At 41.3% G+C, this 20059-nt stretch overlaps 3 protein-coding genes across 4 annotated transcripts; 1 reads left to right on the plus strand and 2 right to left on the minus strand.

Annotated features, from left to right (window-relative positions):
* The first annotated feature begins 1606 nt into the window (after positions 1-1606).
* Positions 1607-12312, plus strand: man2c1 (mannosidase, alpha, class 2C, member 1). Its single transcript, XM_086027534.1, has 26 exons — positions 1607-1821; positions 1915-2040; positions 2166-2289; positions 2365-2435; positions 3686-3863; positions 3949-4138; positions 4485-4591; positions 4697-4807; positions 4879-4971; positions 5047-5163; positions 5249-5344; positions 5451-5596; positions 5838-5961; positions 6046-6167; positions 6262-6347; positions 6583-6732; positions 6813-6892; positions 7188-7282; positions 8834-8938; positions 9020-9176; positions 10228-10371; positions 10625-10734; positions 10830-10909; positions 10987-11129; positions 11206-11309; positions 11398-12312. The coding sequence occupies exons 1-26, from the start codon at positions 1721-1723 to the stop codon at positions 11513-11515; spliced, it is 3078 nt and encodes a 1025-aa protein (XP_085883660.1). The 5' UTR covers positions 1607-1720; the 3' UTR covers positions 11516-12312.
* neil1 (nei-like DNA glycosylase 1) lies at positions 12252-16901 on the minus strand. 2 transcript variants are annotated; one of them, XM_086027540.1, is made up of 10 exons: positions 16476-16901; positions 15150-15623; positions 14951-15070; positions 13934-14042; positions 13759-13849; positions 12976-13097; positions 12877-12904; positions 12722-12792; positions 12454-12646; positions 12252-12378 (listed from the first exon to the last, which is right to left on the minus strand). In XM_086027540.1, the coding sequence occupies exons 2-10, from the start codon at positions 15590-15592 to the stop codon at positions 12332-12334; spliced, it is 1224 nt and encodes a 407-aa protein (XP_085883666.1). In that variant the 5' UTR covers positions 15593-15623; positions 16476-16901; the 3' UTR covers positions 12252-12331. The 2 variants fall into 2 exon arrangements, with proteins under 2 accessions (XP_085883666.1, XP_085883665.1); XM_086027539.1 differs by lacking the exon at positions 16476-16901 and adding an exon at positions 16223-16466.
* Positions 16902-17040: 139 nt separating this feature from the next.
* commd4 (COMM domain containing 4) lies at positions 17041-19754 on the minus strand. Its single transcript, XM_086027541.1, has 8 exons — positions 19616-19754; positions 19342-19413; positions 19194-19259; positions 19082-19121; positions 18830-18949; positions 17517-17597; positions 17274-17450; positions 17041-17194 (listed from the first exon to the last, which is right to left on the minus strand). The coding sequence occupies exons 1-8, from the start codon at positions 19616-19618 to the stop codon at positions 17154-17156; spliced, it is 600 nt and encodes a 199-aa protein (XP_085883667.1). The 5' UTR covers positions 19619-19754; the 3' UTR covers positions 17041-17153.
* Between the last annotated feature and the right edge of the window lie 305 nt (positions 19755-20059).

Raw genomic sequence — 20059 nt, forward strand, 5'->3', positions numbered from 1 at the left:
GGATGTTCTGTAAATAGATAAAGGTCAGAGGAGAAAGGTTTGGAGCTTAATTGAAGAGAACTCTAAGTCAAATAACCCCTCGTTAAAAAAAAAAAAAAAAAAAAAAGCGCTAATTCCCTATGCACATCCACTTACCGGCTGGGAGTATCGTGAGTGGATTTAATTGTTTACAACGGTTAAAACAGCTTTTTAGCTGCCAACAACCACCGCCTGAATATGATGATGATAATGATAATGATGATGCGGAGCAAGCCAGGGGACATCACGAGAATATTTAAGATTGCGTAATAGCACAATACTATTGGGTTTTGTTGCACGTTTTCACTTTTTATTGTGTTATTTCGCAATAAAAATAATTACTGTATTGCAAAATAAGGCACTGTTATTTTAGGAGGCAAACGAACATCTTCCAATTCCGGGTCATAGCTTTCAGTGTTTTTTTTTTCCTCGTCAGTGAAATGGGCATCCACAAGAGGGCAGACTATGTCTGTGAGCACAATAATGCAGGGAGGGAACGCACACGAAAAAGAACACTCCAGTGTTGCAAGGCGGTCTTGCTTTTTAAAAGAACACAACACGTCAGCCGGGACTTGATCCGAGAACACTCCAGTGTTGCAAGGCAGTCTAGCTTTTTAAAAGAACACAACACGTCAGTATTGAATTGATCTGGTTAGGGATGAATAGAGGAATGGACGAAAACCTAGCTCAGTCCTTACTTAGTCTGTCCTTGTTAAAAGTGTTCTTGTCCTCTGTCACACCGTCCACAAAATGGGCATCCATCCGGGGTGGACGGGTGGACCATTCCGTCCCCGGGACGAAATGCCCAGCTCTGGGAACTGCGTTCGCTAAGCTTGTCTCCTTCGAGTGTCCGTAGCACAAAGATGGCAGCGAAACATGGCAGCCTCCTGTAGGGGAGGCGTGCCCTATATGTAATACAATTTGAGATTACTTCACCTACGATTATATAAAAATAATTACGTTTATGTGATAAAGCATATTTTTCTGCATATTGTTGAAATGAATGGTGGGTTTTAAAAAATGAATGATCAATGAAAAATCAAAACAGTCTACACATTGTCCCTTTATAAGTTATCATATTACATCGTGAATATACAGGGCCAGTACTGGTTCTGACAGTGTCACCACAATTGGCTCACTGAAAACAGCTTCATGTTGGACCCTGTTTGTGTTCAACTAAACAGGGGTATTTTTTTGAATAGGTACAACAGCATAACCATATATATGTTTATGACATTTTTGTTTGCAACTGTTTTTGTGGGATCACGCCAGGCCTGTTTGAGCTCCTCTCCGGGTACTCCGGTTTCCTCCCACATTCCAAAAACATGCTTGGTAGGTTAATTGGACACTCTTAATTGCCCCTATGTGTGATTGTGAGTGCGGATGTTTGTTTGTCTCTCTGTGCCCTGCAATTGGCTGGCAACCAATTCAGGGTGTCCCCCACCTACTGCCCGAAGACTGCTGGGATAGGCTCCAGCACTCCCCGCGACCCTTGTGAGGATAAACGGTATAGATAATGGATGGATGGATGTATTGTATAGTGAAAGACAGCCATCTAGCGGCCACAAGGGTACAATACATCCCTTATTTCTACTTCCGGGTAACATCAAAACAACATTTACACATTCAAATGTGCTTCACTTCACTTCAAAACTATCATTTGTTGCGAAATTCTAAACGTTGACACGTTAATTTATTTGCTATGTACCACCAACCCGTGTTGAAGAACCGGCGCACATTGTTGGAGAGGGCCGAAAAATTTGTTTCTGATATTTATTTCACAGACTGCAACCTGCGAGGACGGTAGGGTACTACAAACTTAACTACTATAAATCTATCCCTTGCCTTTTTTTTCAGAATGAATGCTTAATAATACTACTGCTACTCTTCGTGCAGGCTATATGGAGACTCTAGCCCGCTGGAATCCCTTAGTTCGTGCATGTCCTCCAAACGGATAACATTCTCAGAAGCGCAAACGCAGGACTACAGCCCTTATGAAATTGGTGATAGTTTTGGACCAACGTGAGTATTTTTTATTACTTCTCTAATTTAAAAGGTTTCTGGTTACCCAAGTTCAGAGCAACACAAACATTTCAATAACCCAAGTTCAGAGCACCACAAAAATGTCAATAATAAATTTATTTTAGATGGTGGACGTGTTGGTTTAAAGCAGCCTTGAAAATCCCCGTTTCCTGGAGAGGAAAAGAGGTCCATCTTCTGTGGGAAAGTGATGGAGAGGTGATGGTCTGGAGGAATGGGCAGCCAGTTCAGGTAAAGAAGACGTTGTTAGATTCTTAGATTAGTCTTGTGGACACCGAAGTGATTTCATTTGTTGTTGATCGACAGGGTTTGACTAAAGAAGGTGAAAAGACAAGTTACATCCTTTCTGACTGTCTCACAGAGGAGGAGGCACACAGGTCAGTTGGCAATAGAAATTGCACTTGAGTTTGGAAGATGATCCAGGATTTATTCTGGTTTGTTGCAAAGGTAGCTATAAATATGTACCTATATATTATTAGTTTTTGGATGGTGGTGATTGACATTATGGGGATCATCTGAACTTCAACCGCAGACTTACAATGAAAAAATAACTTTTTGCTTGTATACAAATAATTGGGTCTCTGGAGAGCTTGCCCACCCATTGTGTTTTTTAATAGATATAAAACAACCAAATACATCTTCAGTTATCTGCCTGTTTCAAAAATGTGTCTGTAAGCCATCTGCTCTGTACTTCTGCGTCACTGTTATGTAACACTGACCTTAATTTACAAAATAACCGCCCCACACTGAGTTTCTCCACCTACGACTTGATCGACTATGCTGGTTGAAGATCCATAGCCACTTACAAGCAAGGATCAGAGACCGACTGCTGGACTACACTGTCCGAAATTCTATCACTCACACACAAACACCCACAACCCCCACTGATGTGACTCCCCAGCTAATCATGTCAAAGTCAAAATGTAAACAGAGCGGGATTGAGTTTTGTTGACAGCAGTGTGCTTTCAGTGCACAGGATGGGACAGGTTCCTGCAGCTTCTCTATGCTGAGGTTCTGGAATTATTTTTAGCTTCTGTAGCCTCGGGGCTTGCTTAGCTTGAGAGAGGGGTTGACTGAGCCGTCTTAGCATATGTTTGTCGCATATGTTGCATCATGCCTTCTATCGTTAATCTTTTTCCTTTTAAAGTTAAAAAAAAAAAAGTGCTTTTTTTGTTTTCTTTTTGAGCTCATTGGTACAGTAATAAAAAAAAAAAAGCTTGTATTCTGCAAGTATGGATTGTATGCTGGTTCTACCATTCCAGGCATAAACTGTGTGTGTGTGTGTGTGTGTGTGTGTGTGTGTATGTATGTATGTGTGTATGTATACAGTGTGTATATATATATGTATGTATGTATGTATGTATGTATATGTATGTATATATATATATATATATATATATATATATATATGCAATATTAATCAGAATACCTTTTTTCAACTAGTTGGCCTGCATAGAACATATTCTTGAAAAAAAAAAATGTTTGGGTTGACTTTCTCTTTAAGCACAATGTCTTAAAAACACATATGTGGAAGATCAAATTTTGTCTTGAAATAAGCTGCCATCCCACAGGTGACGTTGCTAGTTAAACTATTGTTGTGGCTTGCTCTTTTCTCCTTTTCTTTCAGTGTGAACATCCATGTGGAGCTGGCCTGTAATGGCCTTTTTGGAGCCGGTCAAGGGTCCATGATTGGAGCTCCAGATCCAAACAGGACATTCTCAGTGCGGAAGGCGGAGCTGGTGGTCTTTAATAGAGATGTCAGGGAACTGCTGACTGATTTTGAGATGCTGATTGACATTGTCAAGGTACAGTCACTCTTCTTTGAAATCAAAGTCAGACAAAAAAGGCAAACGGTAAAAACTGTCTTTTTTTTTTTTTTGTTATTGGCAGGAACTGGGTGAGAGCGAGCAGCGGAGCTTCCAAGCGCTGTTCACCGTCAATGAAATGGTTAACGTGAGCGACCCGGCTGATCCCAGCTCCTTTTCCAAAGCGCACGCTCTGGCTCACAAGTTCTTCAGCCAGCGCAACGGCCAAAGCCAACATACTGTCCATGCCATGGGCCACTGCCACATAGACTCAGGTCTCACGTTTATATGACATATTTATTACCATATTTTTTGGACTAAAAGTCACACTTTTTTTCTTTGTATGACTGGTCCTGCGACTTACACTCAAGTGCGGCGATTAAAATTCGAGCGTGAACCGGCACTCAAATCCCCATTCCGTAATCGCGTTGACTTTCTTCTGGCGATTGGCAAATACTGTTGCATGCAATGCATTACCGCCAATGACCAGAACCAACCGCCAAAAGAAAGTAGAAGGAGTAGTAGTAGCAGCAGCATAGGTAGTAGTTGTCAGGGCAACTATGTCAGTGGAAAAAGTATGACTTGTGAAGGTGATGCTTCTCTTGTATTGATTCTTTTTAGCTTGGCTTTGGCCTTACGAAGAAACCATTCGCAAATGCGGTCGCGCGTGGGTGTCCGCGATCCGTCTCATGGAAAAGAACCCGGAGTTTGTGTTCACTTGTTCTCAGGTAATTCCTCTGCAAAGGGCAAGGCGTTCATTACGGGGTCAGTGCATGTAGCGTATGCATAGCCAATGAATCAGTTTCAGTTCAAACGCTTTTACTGTCGACCAGGCCCAGCAGTTTGAGTGGGTCAAGAGCTGGTACCCAGGACTCTTCTCAGAGATTCAGCGTTACGTCAAGACGGGACAGTTCATCCCGGTCGGAGGGACGTGGGTGGAGATGGTGAAAGCCGGATCTTTGACATGAACCGTCATGCATTTTCTGGAATGATCTAACTGGGTGTTGTCTGTCAGGATGGCAATCTCCCCTCAGGAGAATCCATGGTAAGGCAGTTCCTGCAGGGCCAGCGTTATTTTGAGCAAGAATTTGGAAAGATGTGCAAAGAGGTAGGGGGCTCGAGCTGGCCAATACCGGCTTAACGCTTTGCTCTGTTTCTCATCACTTGTCTCCGTATGATTTAGTTCTGGCTTCCAGATACATTTGGCTACTCGGCCCAACTCCCTCAGATAATGCAGGGTTGTGGAATTGACCATTTTTTAACACAGAAACTCAGTTGGAACCTCGTGAACACCTTTCCTGTAAGTTGGGGCTTGGACATTGCAGTATGTAAAAATAAAAAGTTGACAGGAAAGAAATGCATCTTGAAATTTCTGATTCATAAAGCATAGCACATTCTTCTGGGAAGGACTTGACGGCTCCAAAGTCTTGACTCACTTCCCGCCTGGAAATTCGTATGGGATGATGGGCAAGGTTGAAGACGTGAGTAAATTTAGCATCTTTTTGTTGAGTCTGAGAAGAAATCTGTTTTTCATGTCATTTCCCAAACCTACCTACGTTCCTGCGGGTGCTTCTATTCCGTCCGCAGCTTGTAAAAACCGTCAAGCAGAACAAGGACAAAGGCCGAGCCAACCACAGCGCCTTGTTGTTTGGATTTGGTGACGGGGGCGGCGGCCCAACGCAGTTGATGCTGGACAGACTCAGACGAGTACAGGACACAGACGGACTTCCCAAGTCAGTTCCTTTTTCCTGAACATGAACTCAACAGTTCACCGATGGGACTGGGCAGAAACAACCGCTCAGGCCAACTCCCATCCAATAAACAAGTCACGTTTATTTCTTACAACGCCCATTTTTGCTGGAATACAGACGGATATTATTCATTTCTATTGATGTCATTATGGCAGTGTTTGAAACAACCCCCTGAATGTGTGCCACTCCTCATTTCCATCACTGCTTCCTGCCTGTCTGTCAGGGTTCACATGTCCAGTCCTGACAAGCTCTTTTCTCAGCTTTGGGCTGACTCACATCTGCTGTGCACTTGGTCCGGCGAGCTTTTCCTGGAGCTGCACAATGGCACGTACACAACGCAAGCACAGGTAGACACCCCCGTGAATGCTAATCCACGTTATAATCAGCCGCTTCTCAAAATGAAAAAAAAAAACACCTTCTCCTTTTCCCAGATTAAGCGAGGCAACCGCCAGTGCGAAACGCTCCTGCATGACGTTGAGATGGCCAGCGGCTTGGCAATGTGTCATGATAAAACTTTTCAGTATCCGGCGGTGAAGCTGCAGGAACTCTGGAGGTCAGGGTTCACTTATTCAACCTGACTAAATAGATGCCAGCTGTCGTTGATGTGACACTATATTGATGCGTTTTGATTCTCGCCCGCGTGGCAGGCTTCTGCTGCTCAACCAATTCCATGACGTCATCCCAGGCAGCTGTATAGAGCTGGTTGCGGAGGATGCACTGAGGTATTATGAAGGTATGTCAAATACTGAGTAAAAGGGTTGATTTTCTCAACCATGTAGAGTTCTATGCAATAATTGTAAAAAGGCTTGCATGTTAATGGAACTAGTCACATTGTATAGGATGACAGACAATTGTTTTTTTCACAGGCATTAAAGTGTCCTTTAATTGTTGGTTTCTATCACTAAAGCTCTTAGGAGTTAAATGAATTGCTCCCTCCGAGGGATTTATAGTGTTATATGTTCTCTTAGATATCAAGAGAAGCGGTGGTGCTCTCCTTCAAGATAGCCTCAGAGCCCTCATGTCGACGGGCGAGGCCACAGGTGTCTTCAACTCTCTGCCCTGGGAGCGCCTTGAAGTCCTCCACATACAAGATGGACCCCGTAAGATGGACGGTTTAGGTATGTTTGATACTATTCAGCATTGTTATTTTTTGGAATGATGACCTGCCTTATGTTCACTTTCATCTGTTGCTCCACAGCTCTGGTGAGAGTTCCTAGCATCGGTGTTTCTCCTATTCAAGACACAAAGCCTGTGACTCCAGTCAGTGTTGCTATTCAGGTATATTCATCCAATTCAATTTTGGGGGAGATTTTGGCTACTGCCTTCTTGTGCGGCGTTTCCATGTCATCCCCCCCCACCCTCCCCGCGCTTGTGTGGGTTTTCTTTGCGTACTCCCAACTTCCTCGGTCCATTGACAATAAAAATTGCCCATAGGTTTGTCATTGGATACCCGGCTCTCGCCCAAACTTAGCTTGGGCAAGCTGAACTCACCTGCAACTGTAATAAGGACTAGCGGGATAGAAAATGGATGGTGGGTAAATTTGCCAAATGAAATTGGTGTGTAACATTACAGGCTGACGGCAGTGTCCTGATGGAAAACGGGATCGTACGGGCTGTTGTAAGCAAAGATGGCACGCTGAGATCGTTGTGTTTGATCACTGCAAACAGGTACTGTGGTTATATGCTCAATTAATTTCTTCCCATTAAAGAAACCACGTGCAGTCATGTTACCTAAAAATAAGAGCCCCAAAAACATCACCGTGTTACGGTACACGGAATGGCAGTTGACATATATATATATATATTTTTTTTTGTCGAATGCAAAGACAATTTCTAAAACAAGTATCACAACTTGTCAACACTTGTTTTTTGTGCGCATTTCGAAACATTTATGAAAAACAGCACTGACTCAAGTGTTAATCCATTAAGGCCTAAAGCGCTTGGCTCAACAGCTCCCCAAAACCTAAGGTCGTCTTTGGAATTACCCTTGAAAACCTGGAGTTTTCCCAGAAATTCAACACCTACAAAGTAATTAATATCTCAGCCCCTGTAGTAGACAGAAACATAATTCCAAAAGAATTTGAGAGCTTAGACGTGTGGCTTTCACACAGACCCGAGTTTATTCATCTTTACTCTTTCAATCGAAGAGGTAAATATAAAGTGTCAGTGCAAGAGAAGCACTACTTTTAAATTTAAAAAAAATCGAGTGGTAATTACCATCCTCTCTTCTGTTACAAAGACGTCGATATTGTCATTATGTACAAACATATATCTTAACCATATATCACGTTCGACTAGTTGTACCGGTTCAAAGTCCACAATCGCGTCGTCTATATCACTGCTGTTATTCATTTCAGAGCTCCCGCGATCGATGGCGTCCGCCATTACTGCTCGAAAAAATTCCGGGTATCCTCCGACACCGTCACATGTCTATTCTGATGCATTTCATTGGATAAGAGACCGAGAATTAAATAATAAATAAAAAAGGACGTATGCGCTCTCCCGGCTTTAAGGGCAGAAAGACGCAACAGCGCTCCCGGCTCTAGTGGTAGAAACGCGGTTATGCGCTCCCGTCCATGATGGGTTAAGCAGCCATCTGGCAATGAGAAAGCATCTAGGGGTGGGTCTTACGCTGAACACTGGTGTGCGTTCCTTCAAGGTTGTCCTTCTTTCTTATCAATTGGGCTTCATGTTCGAGGAACGCAGTGCCCACTTCCCTAAAATAAATCTCCCACTTGTTAGCACAGAAGAGTTGCATTGTTCATTTACTGTCATGCAATCAGAAGACAGTGCCTATTGGAGGGCTGCTGACGTGCAGATCACGCAAAGGTCACAGAAGACATGAACCAAAGGCAAATGAAGCGAAGATCAAGTGAATTCAATAATGTTGTGATGAATAACCACAATTCAATGTAATCAGACTTGGGTGTTTTTTAAATATAAATCTGAATTTGAAGATTATGGTGATCTTGTAATATTAAAGTAAAACATTGAGAAATATCGCTCATAATACAGTGCGTGTAGGAGACAATAGTCTTGGATCTTGCATTGTAATTTTTCTTTCGTTTTGACTTTTTTTTGGAACACTATTTACCGATGAGTTAGAGTTTATTATATTTTTATATAATTATAGAAGGTGCTTTGATGGGGAAAAAAGAAAGAAAACATGTTACTTAGAGCTAAGTTCATCATCTTTCTCACCAATGCTGTTGGTTTCAGGGAAGCCATTGCGAATGGCTGCGGCGGTAATCAGTTTGTCATGTTTGATGACGTCCCCCTTTACTGGGACGCTTGGGACGTCATGGATTACCATCTTCAAACAAGGTGCGAGTCATAGCTGTTACACCCACTTGCCTGTTGTCATTCTCAGTCAACTGTGGCCCCACCCCCGCCCACTCGCTACAGGAAGCCTGTGGTGGAGGTGTTTCGGCCTGTCCATGTGCTGTCATCACATGAGCTCAGAGGATGCGTGGGCGTCACGCTCAGGATCAGCGACGAGAGCACAGTCACGCAGGAGATTGTGATGGATGCCATGTGTCCTTACATTAAGTTCAACACGCAAGTACGCTCACATTTATAAACGAATAGGCAAATCTTTACCGGCTCCATACATTTCTTGGCCCATGAGTAAATTTACGGACATGACAGTAGATGTCTTTGTATATTTAATTCCGTATTTGCGCATCACGTTTTAATCAAACGCATTGTGCCTTTTCTTGTGAAATAGCCATTTTGTAAGGTTTTATTTAACAGGACATGTTACCTGAACTACAAGCATGCAATGTGATTCAAAACAGTGAAAACCACAAGTGGTGGGAATCTATGGGCACCTTACGATTCGATCCGATTACGATTCTGAGGCCCATGATTCAATTCCGATGCATCACTACAAAACTAAAACTAAAAGCATTTCTGCTTTTAGTTTTTTTATTTTAAATATTACATTAAAGTGGAAAATCAACCCCAAGAATATGTTCTCAGCAGGCGCACTAGTTGAAACACAGCATTCTGATTAATATTGCGTTTGTGGAGTTAAGCAGCAAAATCCACATGTTTTTAGCCCTCTGACGGGGCGGCCATTTTGTTATTTCTGTCGACTGAAAATGACATCACAAGTACCCAGGGCTCAGAAATCGACCAATACAGCTCGCCTGTTTTCTAAAGCTGAGCCGTGATTGGTCGTTACCTGAGCCCTTGGTAGTTGTGATGTCATTTTCAGTCGACAGAAGTGACAAAATGGCCGCCTCCAGAGTTCGCTAAAAACGGGTGGATTAACTCTTATTCCACAAATGCAATATTGATCAGAATTCTTTGTTTCAAGTAGGCTTGCATAGAACATATTCCTGAAGAAATACGTTTGGGTTGACTTCCACTTTAAATACTGATTATTAATACCCATGAATCGATACAGAATCTTTTTAATATGCCGAACGATGCATCAAATAAACGATTGTTCCCATCCCTAATAACTACTGAGTACATATCTAACAAATCTGATCAACGTAGCTCATCAGCTGCTTTTGCAATATATTTTTGAAAATGTAAAGACACTTTGTGGATACGATGTTTATTTTGTCTTCAGATTAGAAGTGGTGTTACATATCTGTTCCCAGGTGAACTGGGCTGAGTCGCACAAGTTCCTCAAGGTTGAATTCCCAGTGCGAGTGCACAGCCCCAACGCTACATATGAGATCCAGTTCGGACATCTGCAGAGACCCACGCACAGGAATACATCATGGGACTGGGCCAAATTTGAGGTATTTAGCACATAAATGCGCAATATTAATAAAAGTATTGGGGACATATCACAATTACACTGAAGAGGTAAACATGGGAAAAGATATTGGCCTTTGAAAAACTGTTCCCCACTAAATTGGAAGTATACAGTATTACATCTTGTCTTGGTTAGATGAATTAAGACTTAATCCCACCCCTCGATCAACAATTTAACAAACTGGGAGGGTGACAAAACACTATAAGAATGCTGAATTGTGCTCCTTCTCTCCTCAGGTTTGGGGTCACAAATGGGCCGATTTGTCAGAGCACAATTTTGGAGTGGCTCTGCTCAATGACTGCAAATACGGCTATTCGGTCCATAAGAACACAATGACGCTCTCCTTGTGAGACCATGACCATTTTGTATAAAATGTTATTAATTATAATTCTGTTTAGTCACAGTGAATCATAGTATTGTGTTTCTACATCTTTGTCTCAGGTTGAGGGCACCAAAGGCTCCGGATGCCAATGCTGATATGGGCACACATCATTTCACCTATGCAATCATGCCGCACGCAGGTTATTATTATTGTTCTTTTTTTTTTTTTTTTTTTTTGCTATTTAAAGAGTCATTGTAAACATATTATGCATTATAGGGTCCTTCCAAGATGCCGCTGTAATCCAGTGCGCATACAACCTCAACTTCCCTTTGAGGCTAACGCCATGCTCCCCAGACACGGCCCAATGGAGTGCCTTTTCCATCAGCCCTGCCAGCATCATCCTCGAGACCGTGAAACAGGTATCTCATCCATTATTCAACTTGGCATCCGACATCTGAGACGGCCGGGCCCGCTGATTGTCATTTAACGTAACAGGCGGAGGACAGGAAAGGAGCCGTCGTCGTCAGACTGTACGAGGCTCACGGCGGCAGAGTGACAGCAACGCTCCGCGCGATGCTTCCAGTCAAGGAGGCCTGGCAGTAAGTGGCTCTCTTTTATCTTTAATATATAATATTAATAAGTACATTTGTTGAATTATACTCTTTTTTTTTTTTTTTTTCCTTTCAGTTGTAATCTTCTAGAGCAAATTGACACTGCGGAGCCAGCACTTGTGACTGAAGATGGAATCACTCTTGACTTTAGCCCCTTTCAAGTCAGATCACTTCTGCTTGTTGTTCATGCATGATGTGTTTTGGAAAATCACTGACTGAACCACTTAATTATCACTTTGAACGACATTGAAACTTCTGAAGTCGAAAATCGTAAAGGTAGCACCATTTAGAATTGACAGGGCAGGGCAGCCCAGTTGATTTTGTCTGCCTCATAATTCTGAGATTGGGGGTTGAAATCTTGACTGAGGAGTCCTCAAAACAAAGGCATCTTCATTGTCAGTCATTTCCCAAACCTTCCTTCAAGGGCATCTTCATGTTTTTGACAGTCGCCAAAAAAAATGTATGACATCGAACTGTCCTTGTGCCCAATAGCAGCATTCCATTCTCACGATTTCCAAGAATCAAAAGATCTCATTACATTTCACATTAGTGCACATTTAATGGATTCATATTTTGGATTTTCTTAGTTTTTGTATAAGATGAAGACTGGAGGGTACCAGTGATGGCAAAGAGGCCAAACATGATAAAAAGTAATGTTATCGTCCATCATAATTATAGAACTCAACAAAAGGGGTCAGTATCCATTATGAAAAGTAATAGAAGAAAGCTGAAGAGAACTGTGTGACTGAATCACGCCTTTTGGGGAAAAAACGTTTCATTAAAACACTAGTGAAGGCAACACCAAGTCATCTTGGTTGCTTATGCAAATTAGCCACACTTGATTGCAAAAGAATGAAGTTGTGAATTGAAATGTACGCATAAAAGATGTGATTTTCGGTTGTACTGCACTTAAATTATTCCAATGATCAATTTCTGTAAATATTTTTATTAAAAGTGTACAAAAGATTAAAAGCAGTAATGCAAAATCCAATGACGGCTTTGTTTTGTTTTTACTTGACATTTTGTCTTGTCAGTCTACCACTACGCCTCCGAGAACCTGCAAAAAGAAAAGTGATGAGTTCACGATACAATATTTCTCAAATACCCTTCTTTGGAGACTTCAAATCTTAACCTTCTGCTGGCTGCGTTGTCTTCTTCCTCCTCAAAGGTGATTTGTGTTCACGTGGCGAGTTCATTTTCGAGGATTTTATAGATTTTCCGGGCGTGGCTTCTTTTTGGGGCACATGCTTTTTTGTCTTTGCCGCTTTGATTTCCTTTTTAACTGTTTGTTTCTTCCCTGTGCTTTCTGATTGTGTCCTGGCCCCCTATGAAGTAAAAACACAAGTGGTACATTTATAAGTAAAGACTTTACTGTAATTACCAACATGATGGTTTGATACCTTTTTCTTGCTGGTGCAATCATGATCGTCTTCTTTTTTCGTTCTCTTTTTGGCCTTTGGTGATTTAGAATCTGGTGTATGAGAAAAGTTCAAACGTGGAGCTTTCTCTGTCTGCCTTGCCTTTTTTTTTTTTTTTAATATCATATTTTATTTACCTTTGGGAGCCATGGGGCCTGGATCGCCCTGGAATTACAATATTTGTCTTAGTATCAATAATGCTACAAATCACACAGACTAGGAAATGTATGACCTACTTTGAACCACATAGTCCTGCCATTGTGGTCACGTATCGACTTCATTCCGTCCACATAGTAGCACTGCAGCCAGGTCTCAAAGTCAGAGTAGTCCGCCTTCTCTGGATCGTAGCCTTTCCCACCTACCGTTTTAAGAAAAACAGCCTTGTTGTTTCACTTCAAAGATTGACCTCTAAATCAGGGGTATGAAACATACGGCCCGCGGGCCGGAACCGGCCCCCAAGGAGGTTCGATCAGACCCGCAGGATCATTTAAATGTGAAAAAATGCATAAAAGACACAGAATTAATATTTTTAGTACGATGCAATTCGTGAATTATCCACTAGGGGACACACTGTTTTGATCAGAGTAGAAGACAACATTGATTAAAAATTCCTTTCTTTATAAATCTCATTTAATCTTAAAAGTGCATTATTATATTTTTCAATACTAATTACTTGTTAAAGTTTTGTGCCTTTGTACATCAGTGGGATCAGTTGCAATGCATATAGGTGAATGATAAAAGTAAATTGCACAAATGTTTCATGAAATGTTTTGTAAAAGGAATGCTCATTCAATTTCAACATTTTCCTAATGTTCTTGTGCTTCTTTACACCAAAACAGAGGAAAATACATGATATTTTGGTTATTTATAGGTGAGTATGGTATAATTTTAATGGTCCGGCCCACTTGACATCTAACGAGGCCGTGTGCGGCCCACAATGTGAAATGAGTTTGACACCCCTGCTCTAAATCTTGGCTAGGAATGAACCTCAATCACAGAGTGACGTCAATGTTGCTTACCTAAATGGACCACCTCCAGAGGAACTGTGTGGCACAGCCTGAGCAGGTCGGCGCTCTCGTCTTTCATTATCTTTTCAGCTGTCTTCACAGCCTACAGAGCGCAAAGTGAGACATTGTTAGATGTTGAAATATTTGTGGTGTGGGAAAAAAAAAGGATCTTTCTGCTGAAGTTGACCTTTTGGTTCAAAATGTCATTCTTCACAGGCTTCTTGTCTTCACAAGCATCCTCTGACTCAAGTCCTTCAAGCACGGAACGGGCAGGCACGAAGGGCGGGATGTTTAACCTACGGATATACACAAAAATTGGAGGTAGTTTGGCGAATTACATGTTTCTATGCAAAGCAATTAATAGATACTGAATTTTTCATAAAAGTAAAATTCACGAGGGACAATTTATTGAGGAAAAACCTCGCGTTTTCATTCAAATTGCTGTTTGTTGTGCAATATGCCCTTAGGCCTCGTAATATATGATGGCCTCTTTTTCTTGAGTATTGCAGAATTACGACATATTAAAAAAAATGTCTTTTGTAGTTCTTTTAAGATAACCTTGGCAGGTAATTTAACCAACGAAAATGTCTAATCAAACAACACTGAAGACAGAGAATGCTGGAAAGGTTTGACAAAAATGGGCTGAATAATTTGATTCACCTCCATCAATAAGACCAACTCACAGGTTTCGCAATAGCAAACCGGAACCATCTAGAATGTGCCAAAGAGTGGGCATGTGATGTGTGCAAGGTGAGCTCTTAGGCACTGCGATGTCATTTTCGGTCAGCACTAAGTGGCAAAATGGCCGCTCCGAGATGGATTAAAAACAGGTGCATTTTTCTCCTAAATTCATATTGCATAAACACAACATTAATCAGAATACGCTATATACACTAGTGGGGGCACATAGTATATATTGTTAAGAAAAAAATTTGACTTGACCTTGCGTTTAAGCATCTTTAAACACACCTACCTGTACAATATAATTAAGCCTATATTATAGCATAATCATTGTGGTTTTCATATGCGGGTGATGTTGAAATGCATTACATTGCTACTGTCTTACAAATACTGTCGTTACCCGTTACTAATAAATGGCAGGAGCAAAATAGACTGTGTAACTTGTCAGTATGATGTAATATGTTATGTTGAAACACCCAACGCTGTTGTGTGTATTTTCTCAATATAGGCCATCCTTCTTCACCTGTAAAGGATTTCCGCCCTGAGATAGTTGCCGATGCCATTGAAGTACTTCTGATTGAGCAAGACTTCACAGATGGGCCTGTCAAAGGCACGGTCAGACAGATGTGACACCACATGCTCCCTGCAAAGTCATCAAAACGCTTCAAGTGAGGCGATGACGTTTTTAGATAATGACGTTTGCAATGAAAGGTGTGTCTAACCTGAAGTTTTTGTACTCAAACATGATACAGGGGCCTCTGTCAGGCTGCCAGGTCCCATGTGGTTGCCAGCTGCCGAATCTGCGTGCGTCCACATAGCTGAGAACTCTGCGCGGCTTTTCTTTGGAATAAAAACATAGATGGGCATGTTTGGGCAGCTCATCCTCCGCGGTGAAACGGAAAAAGCCTGACATGCCAAAGCGAAAGACAATGTCCATGGGCTGCTGTGCCTCTTTGGCCTTCGTGTCATCACGCTTAATTGGCGTCAGCGTGAGCTTGACTTCCTTTCCCCTGGAAGCGGCGCTGATGCGGTACGCCTCGCAGGCGAAGGCCACGTCGGGACTCTTGCTGACGTCTGACTTTCTGACTGGGCCAGAAAACAGCACCCCCTCGCACATTTTGTTCACAAAAAGGCTGGCCAGGTGCAGCTCGGGTCCTTCTGGCATCGTTGTTGGAAGATTCTCGGGTGTTATGCAACTGCACACAAACCGTGGCTCAGTCATGTTGCACTGATGTCCTGATGATTGTACAACTGCACTGCACACTATTGAAAGCTGTTTCTAATATGCTGCTCAATGCAGTATGTGGTACAGTGCATGCCCAAATAAGGAGAATTCTATGCATTTTTAAAATTAGAATATCAATGCATCACAGAGTCAAAAATAGACATGGCTAATAGAAAATCAGTACAGTAACCCTGTAATTGGTATTTTTACAAATTGTGAAGCGCTGGGTGGCCATTTTACTAAATTGCCTTCATCGATTGTGGACACACCACTTCAAACTACAACCAAGGCAGGGGATTGCTAATAATTTCAAATCAAATTTGAGATTCATTACTTTTGTAAAGACTGAACTTTAATGAAATGCAATGCCCCTCAGTGTGGTCAAGGATGCACACAGTCGCTTTTTAATAACAGAACGGCAACGAAATAGGACATATAGCTGCTGATGGCCACAACTTAAGCCATACTCACACAGACTGCTCAACCCGAACCTGTCTCGTCCCCGCTACTCAACTGGCCCTGCCATCTCATACACAAATAACAATGAACAGATATTGACTTATACTGTACCTGTATGTTGATTTGGATGTCATTAGATTGTGCACACAAAGCTTTTAACTACATATTCCTTTGTTGTTTTTGTTTCAGATGAGCTCCCTATGACGACCGTAAGAATTGTTCAGGTGCATTCTCAACTTTAACTCTTTCATTCTTAAACCACAACGTGCTAACATTATGCACAATGCAAAATGTCCATACATGTTGGTTGGTGTTACGAAGTGTGGAACGTCTTGTTAACAGTGCATGAGTTTAAAGGACTTACCCCGAACCGGGAAATAGACGTCACCGCCGCCCAATCTGACTTTAGTTAAAGAACAATTCGCATAACTTGCGAGATTTAATGTTCTGTGTATTTGTGGGATTTGCTTCTACGAGGTGCGGTGGCACTTGTCACTACCACCTTTCTTACACAACGTGCTTGTTACCAAACATGTTTTGTAACGTTACCGCCACAGCGAGCCTTTCGATATCGCGAGATGACCTTTGTAAAGTTTCCGTCTTCTTTTAATAATAGTTGTTCCACCCCCCCCCAAAATGTACTAAAGATATGTCCTACTCATATTATGTTAGAAATATACGAAAAAAAATTTGGTTCAAAAGCCTTGTATTACCCGGGGGGAACGCAACTTGAGTGACGTAAGCACAATGCATGCTGGTATATGTAGTCGTGATGCAGTTGCACAAACATTTTGGCCATTCGAATGTTTTATTTAATATTTTTAAAACGCCATGTCATATACAGTATTTCAAAAGTGATACGTATTAAGTATTTTATTTTTTTACTACCACTATACACTATGAAGGTAGAAAATACAACTAAATATCAGTTCACATAACAAGCAGTACATTTAATTATAGAAATTGACACACACAAAAATAATAACAATGGAACATTTGTGACCAGTTTTGAACTTGAGGTGGTGGTAATTGATTCTGTTGGTCATTGTAAAGCATTCATCATAGTCTGTGCTTGTTTGAGCTCTGCAAGAAAAGCACCAAAAACGGAATTATTATGAAATCATGGGTTGCCAAATGATTTGGAATTTGTTGCGGGACAAACCTGAAAGCAAGACTCTGAACTTGTCAGCAGAGAGCGAGACCAGAGTGCTTTGTGAGGAGCCTGACTCGGCTCCTTGAGCCTGCAGCTTTAGCTGAACGATTGCCTCATTGACTTCCTTCATCTCGCTAGAACTCAGTGTGTAGTCAACCCTCCAGGAGACTGCCTCCAGTCGGCCCACTGAAATTCACAGGAGTGGATTTGTTTGCATACTTTGTTAGGAGTGAGCAATCGTGTAATACTTGCATCTCAAGCTGGTCTCTCTCAGTTTGTCTTGTACTGCGGAATGTTTATCTTCATACGACTTGCACAGCCCCAATGTGTGTTCTGAAAGAACAATCAATCCATAAATTATATATAGATACATCTCAAATTAAAATAGTATAACACATTTATTTCATTAAGTGAAACTAATATTACAGAGATTCATTAAAGAAAATAATAGTGAACCTCCCTCCATCACGGGTTCCAAGTTTTTTGGTCCCACCGTTTCGCCGTGTTTCTGTTTATTTATTTTTATTATTATTGTTTTCTTAATAATAGTGAGCTAACTTGTCTATCATATTCTGTGTAAGTCCGCTGTTGACAACTAGAGGGCAACATACTATTTCGTTTGAGACGTGTAAAGTACTTTTTCTTGAAAATGATTGAGGATAAGCGGTATCGATAATGGATGGATGGATGGATGGATGGATGGATGGATTGAATGTCATCCACTGTAATCCTGCTTTTTACACCTACAGAAAGGGATGGCTGTAGTTTCATTTTATAATTGACATCTTTAGGCATGATTGTTGTACATTGTTATTTATATTGAACAACATTTAGATGTGAGATTATTTTAATGCAATATGAAACTTGAAAACAAATGGATTATCATTTTCAAATAAATTAGAATTTCAAGGGGGAAAAATTTCAATTTACCAAAGAATTTAAAATTTTACCAGGGGCTAACTGAATAAATATATTATCTTGATCAATTTCACTTGCCATGAATCAGAAACAAGTCCAAGTCCAAAGCCTTAAACATGCTTTTGCCCCCTTGTGGCTGGCTGACCACTGGTTGAGAAATAGTTCTATTAGATATGCAGCAGAACCCACATTTTAAAGTGTAAATATCGCCAACAAACAGGTTAATTGAATCGTGGCTACCAAGATTGTGATCACGATTAAAAATCTATTAATTGTGCTGCCCTAACATAAGTTTAGCGTAAAAACAACAAAACACCCGACCTTAACTTTGAGAATATGAAGATTTGCATGGTCACATTGGACAAAAGTAGCTTACTACCTGTAATGCAAGTCTGCTTACTTCAAGTAACTCATGTACATTCAATCGTTTACTCTTTTCTGGCTTCTTTCGAAAATGTTGCAAAAAAAAAAAGGAAAAGGGCAATAGTACAGTAAAATCGCAGACACCACATCTGCCTCAGAGTTCAGAGACTTGGGTTCGATCGGCTCCAGCTTTTCTGTTTGGAGTTTGCATGTTGTGGGGGTTTTCTCTGGATGCGCGGATAGTGGCAGTCATCATACCAAGAGTGGGACTCGAGGAAACCAACCTTTAGGCAGGCCGAGCTGCTGCAGCTCACTGGACAAAGATTCACTGTCGACGTCATGCTTTGCCGCACTGGACAAAATGAAGCTGAGCACGGCCACGCTAGCTTTAATGTCTCCACTGTCTGCAAGACGAATCGTCACATCATGTCAAAGCATTACAGTCACAGAAAACAATTCACTAACATAACAGCATCATAATTACAAAGTAAATGCACGAATGCAACATTTTCAGAAGGGAGCTAGGCTGCACTTACCAAACTTTGCATCAGCTGTAAGCTTTGTGACTTTGTCATACTAAAACAAAGGCAGTGATCACATGTTAGTATTGATTACGTGTGTAGGAAAATCTAAGAAAAAAAAACTTACATCAATACCCTCTCCAAGCAGACCTTTCAGTACTTGAGCACAAAGGAGTTTAATTTTGACACTAGACTGCCATATCAAAAAGGAGGGTAAGAACATGGCACAATTTAAACGACAATTAGTCATTCAGAAAAAAACGGCGAGTACTTACAATTTTCGCCAGAGTGCTGATTTCGGCAAGCACCCAATCGGGGCAGTCCAAATCTCCACAGAATCGGAATCGCTATGAGAAGGAAAACATAACATTAGCGCCTGCAACCAGAAACTCGTAACTCACCCATACTTTAGCCTCCCGCGAGAGATGATAAACCAGAACAAAACTATTGCTAAAATACATCCTCGCACGTTTATGAAAGTGTTGTATTATACATTCAATTGCATTATGACCAAATGCTCGGTTAGATACTAAGAGAAGAGGTTTTTACCATGTCTGGCTAACAGCAAAACGAGACGCGGAAGTGTCAAGGAAGTATCTTGAATACTTGTCAGCTGATTGGACAATTGAGAGTGGGCGGGGCGTTCGTTCAACACACGAATTCTGCGCAGGGATGAATGCGGCGGGTACCATAGTAGTCTATCGCAAAACTTGCTATGACGGTTACACAGCAGTAAAATCATAATAACAAGTCACAACACATAAACACAATATATTTGGATGAAAAACACGATGTTCGTAACCTGCCATTACACAAGTCATAATAACAGCATGAACTATCTCATTATTTAACAAATGTGCTATATACATGCAAGTTTTTATTTTATTTTTATTCATTTACTTATTTTTGCTGAATTGTATTTGTTTGTTTTCCGGGATAAATGTACTCTACAGCACTTAATGGTGAACGAGTAGAAAACACCCGGGCTTCAAA

This window comes from Filicampus tigris, chromosome 4 (assembly GCF_054856515.1).
Source record: "Filicampus tigris isolate MCC_2025a chromosome 4, RoL_Ftig_1.0, whole genome shotgun sequence".
Classification (NCBI taxonomy): Eukaryota; Metazoa; Chordata; class Actinopteri; order Syngnathiformes; family Syngnathidae; genus Filicampus; species Filicampus tigris.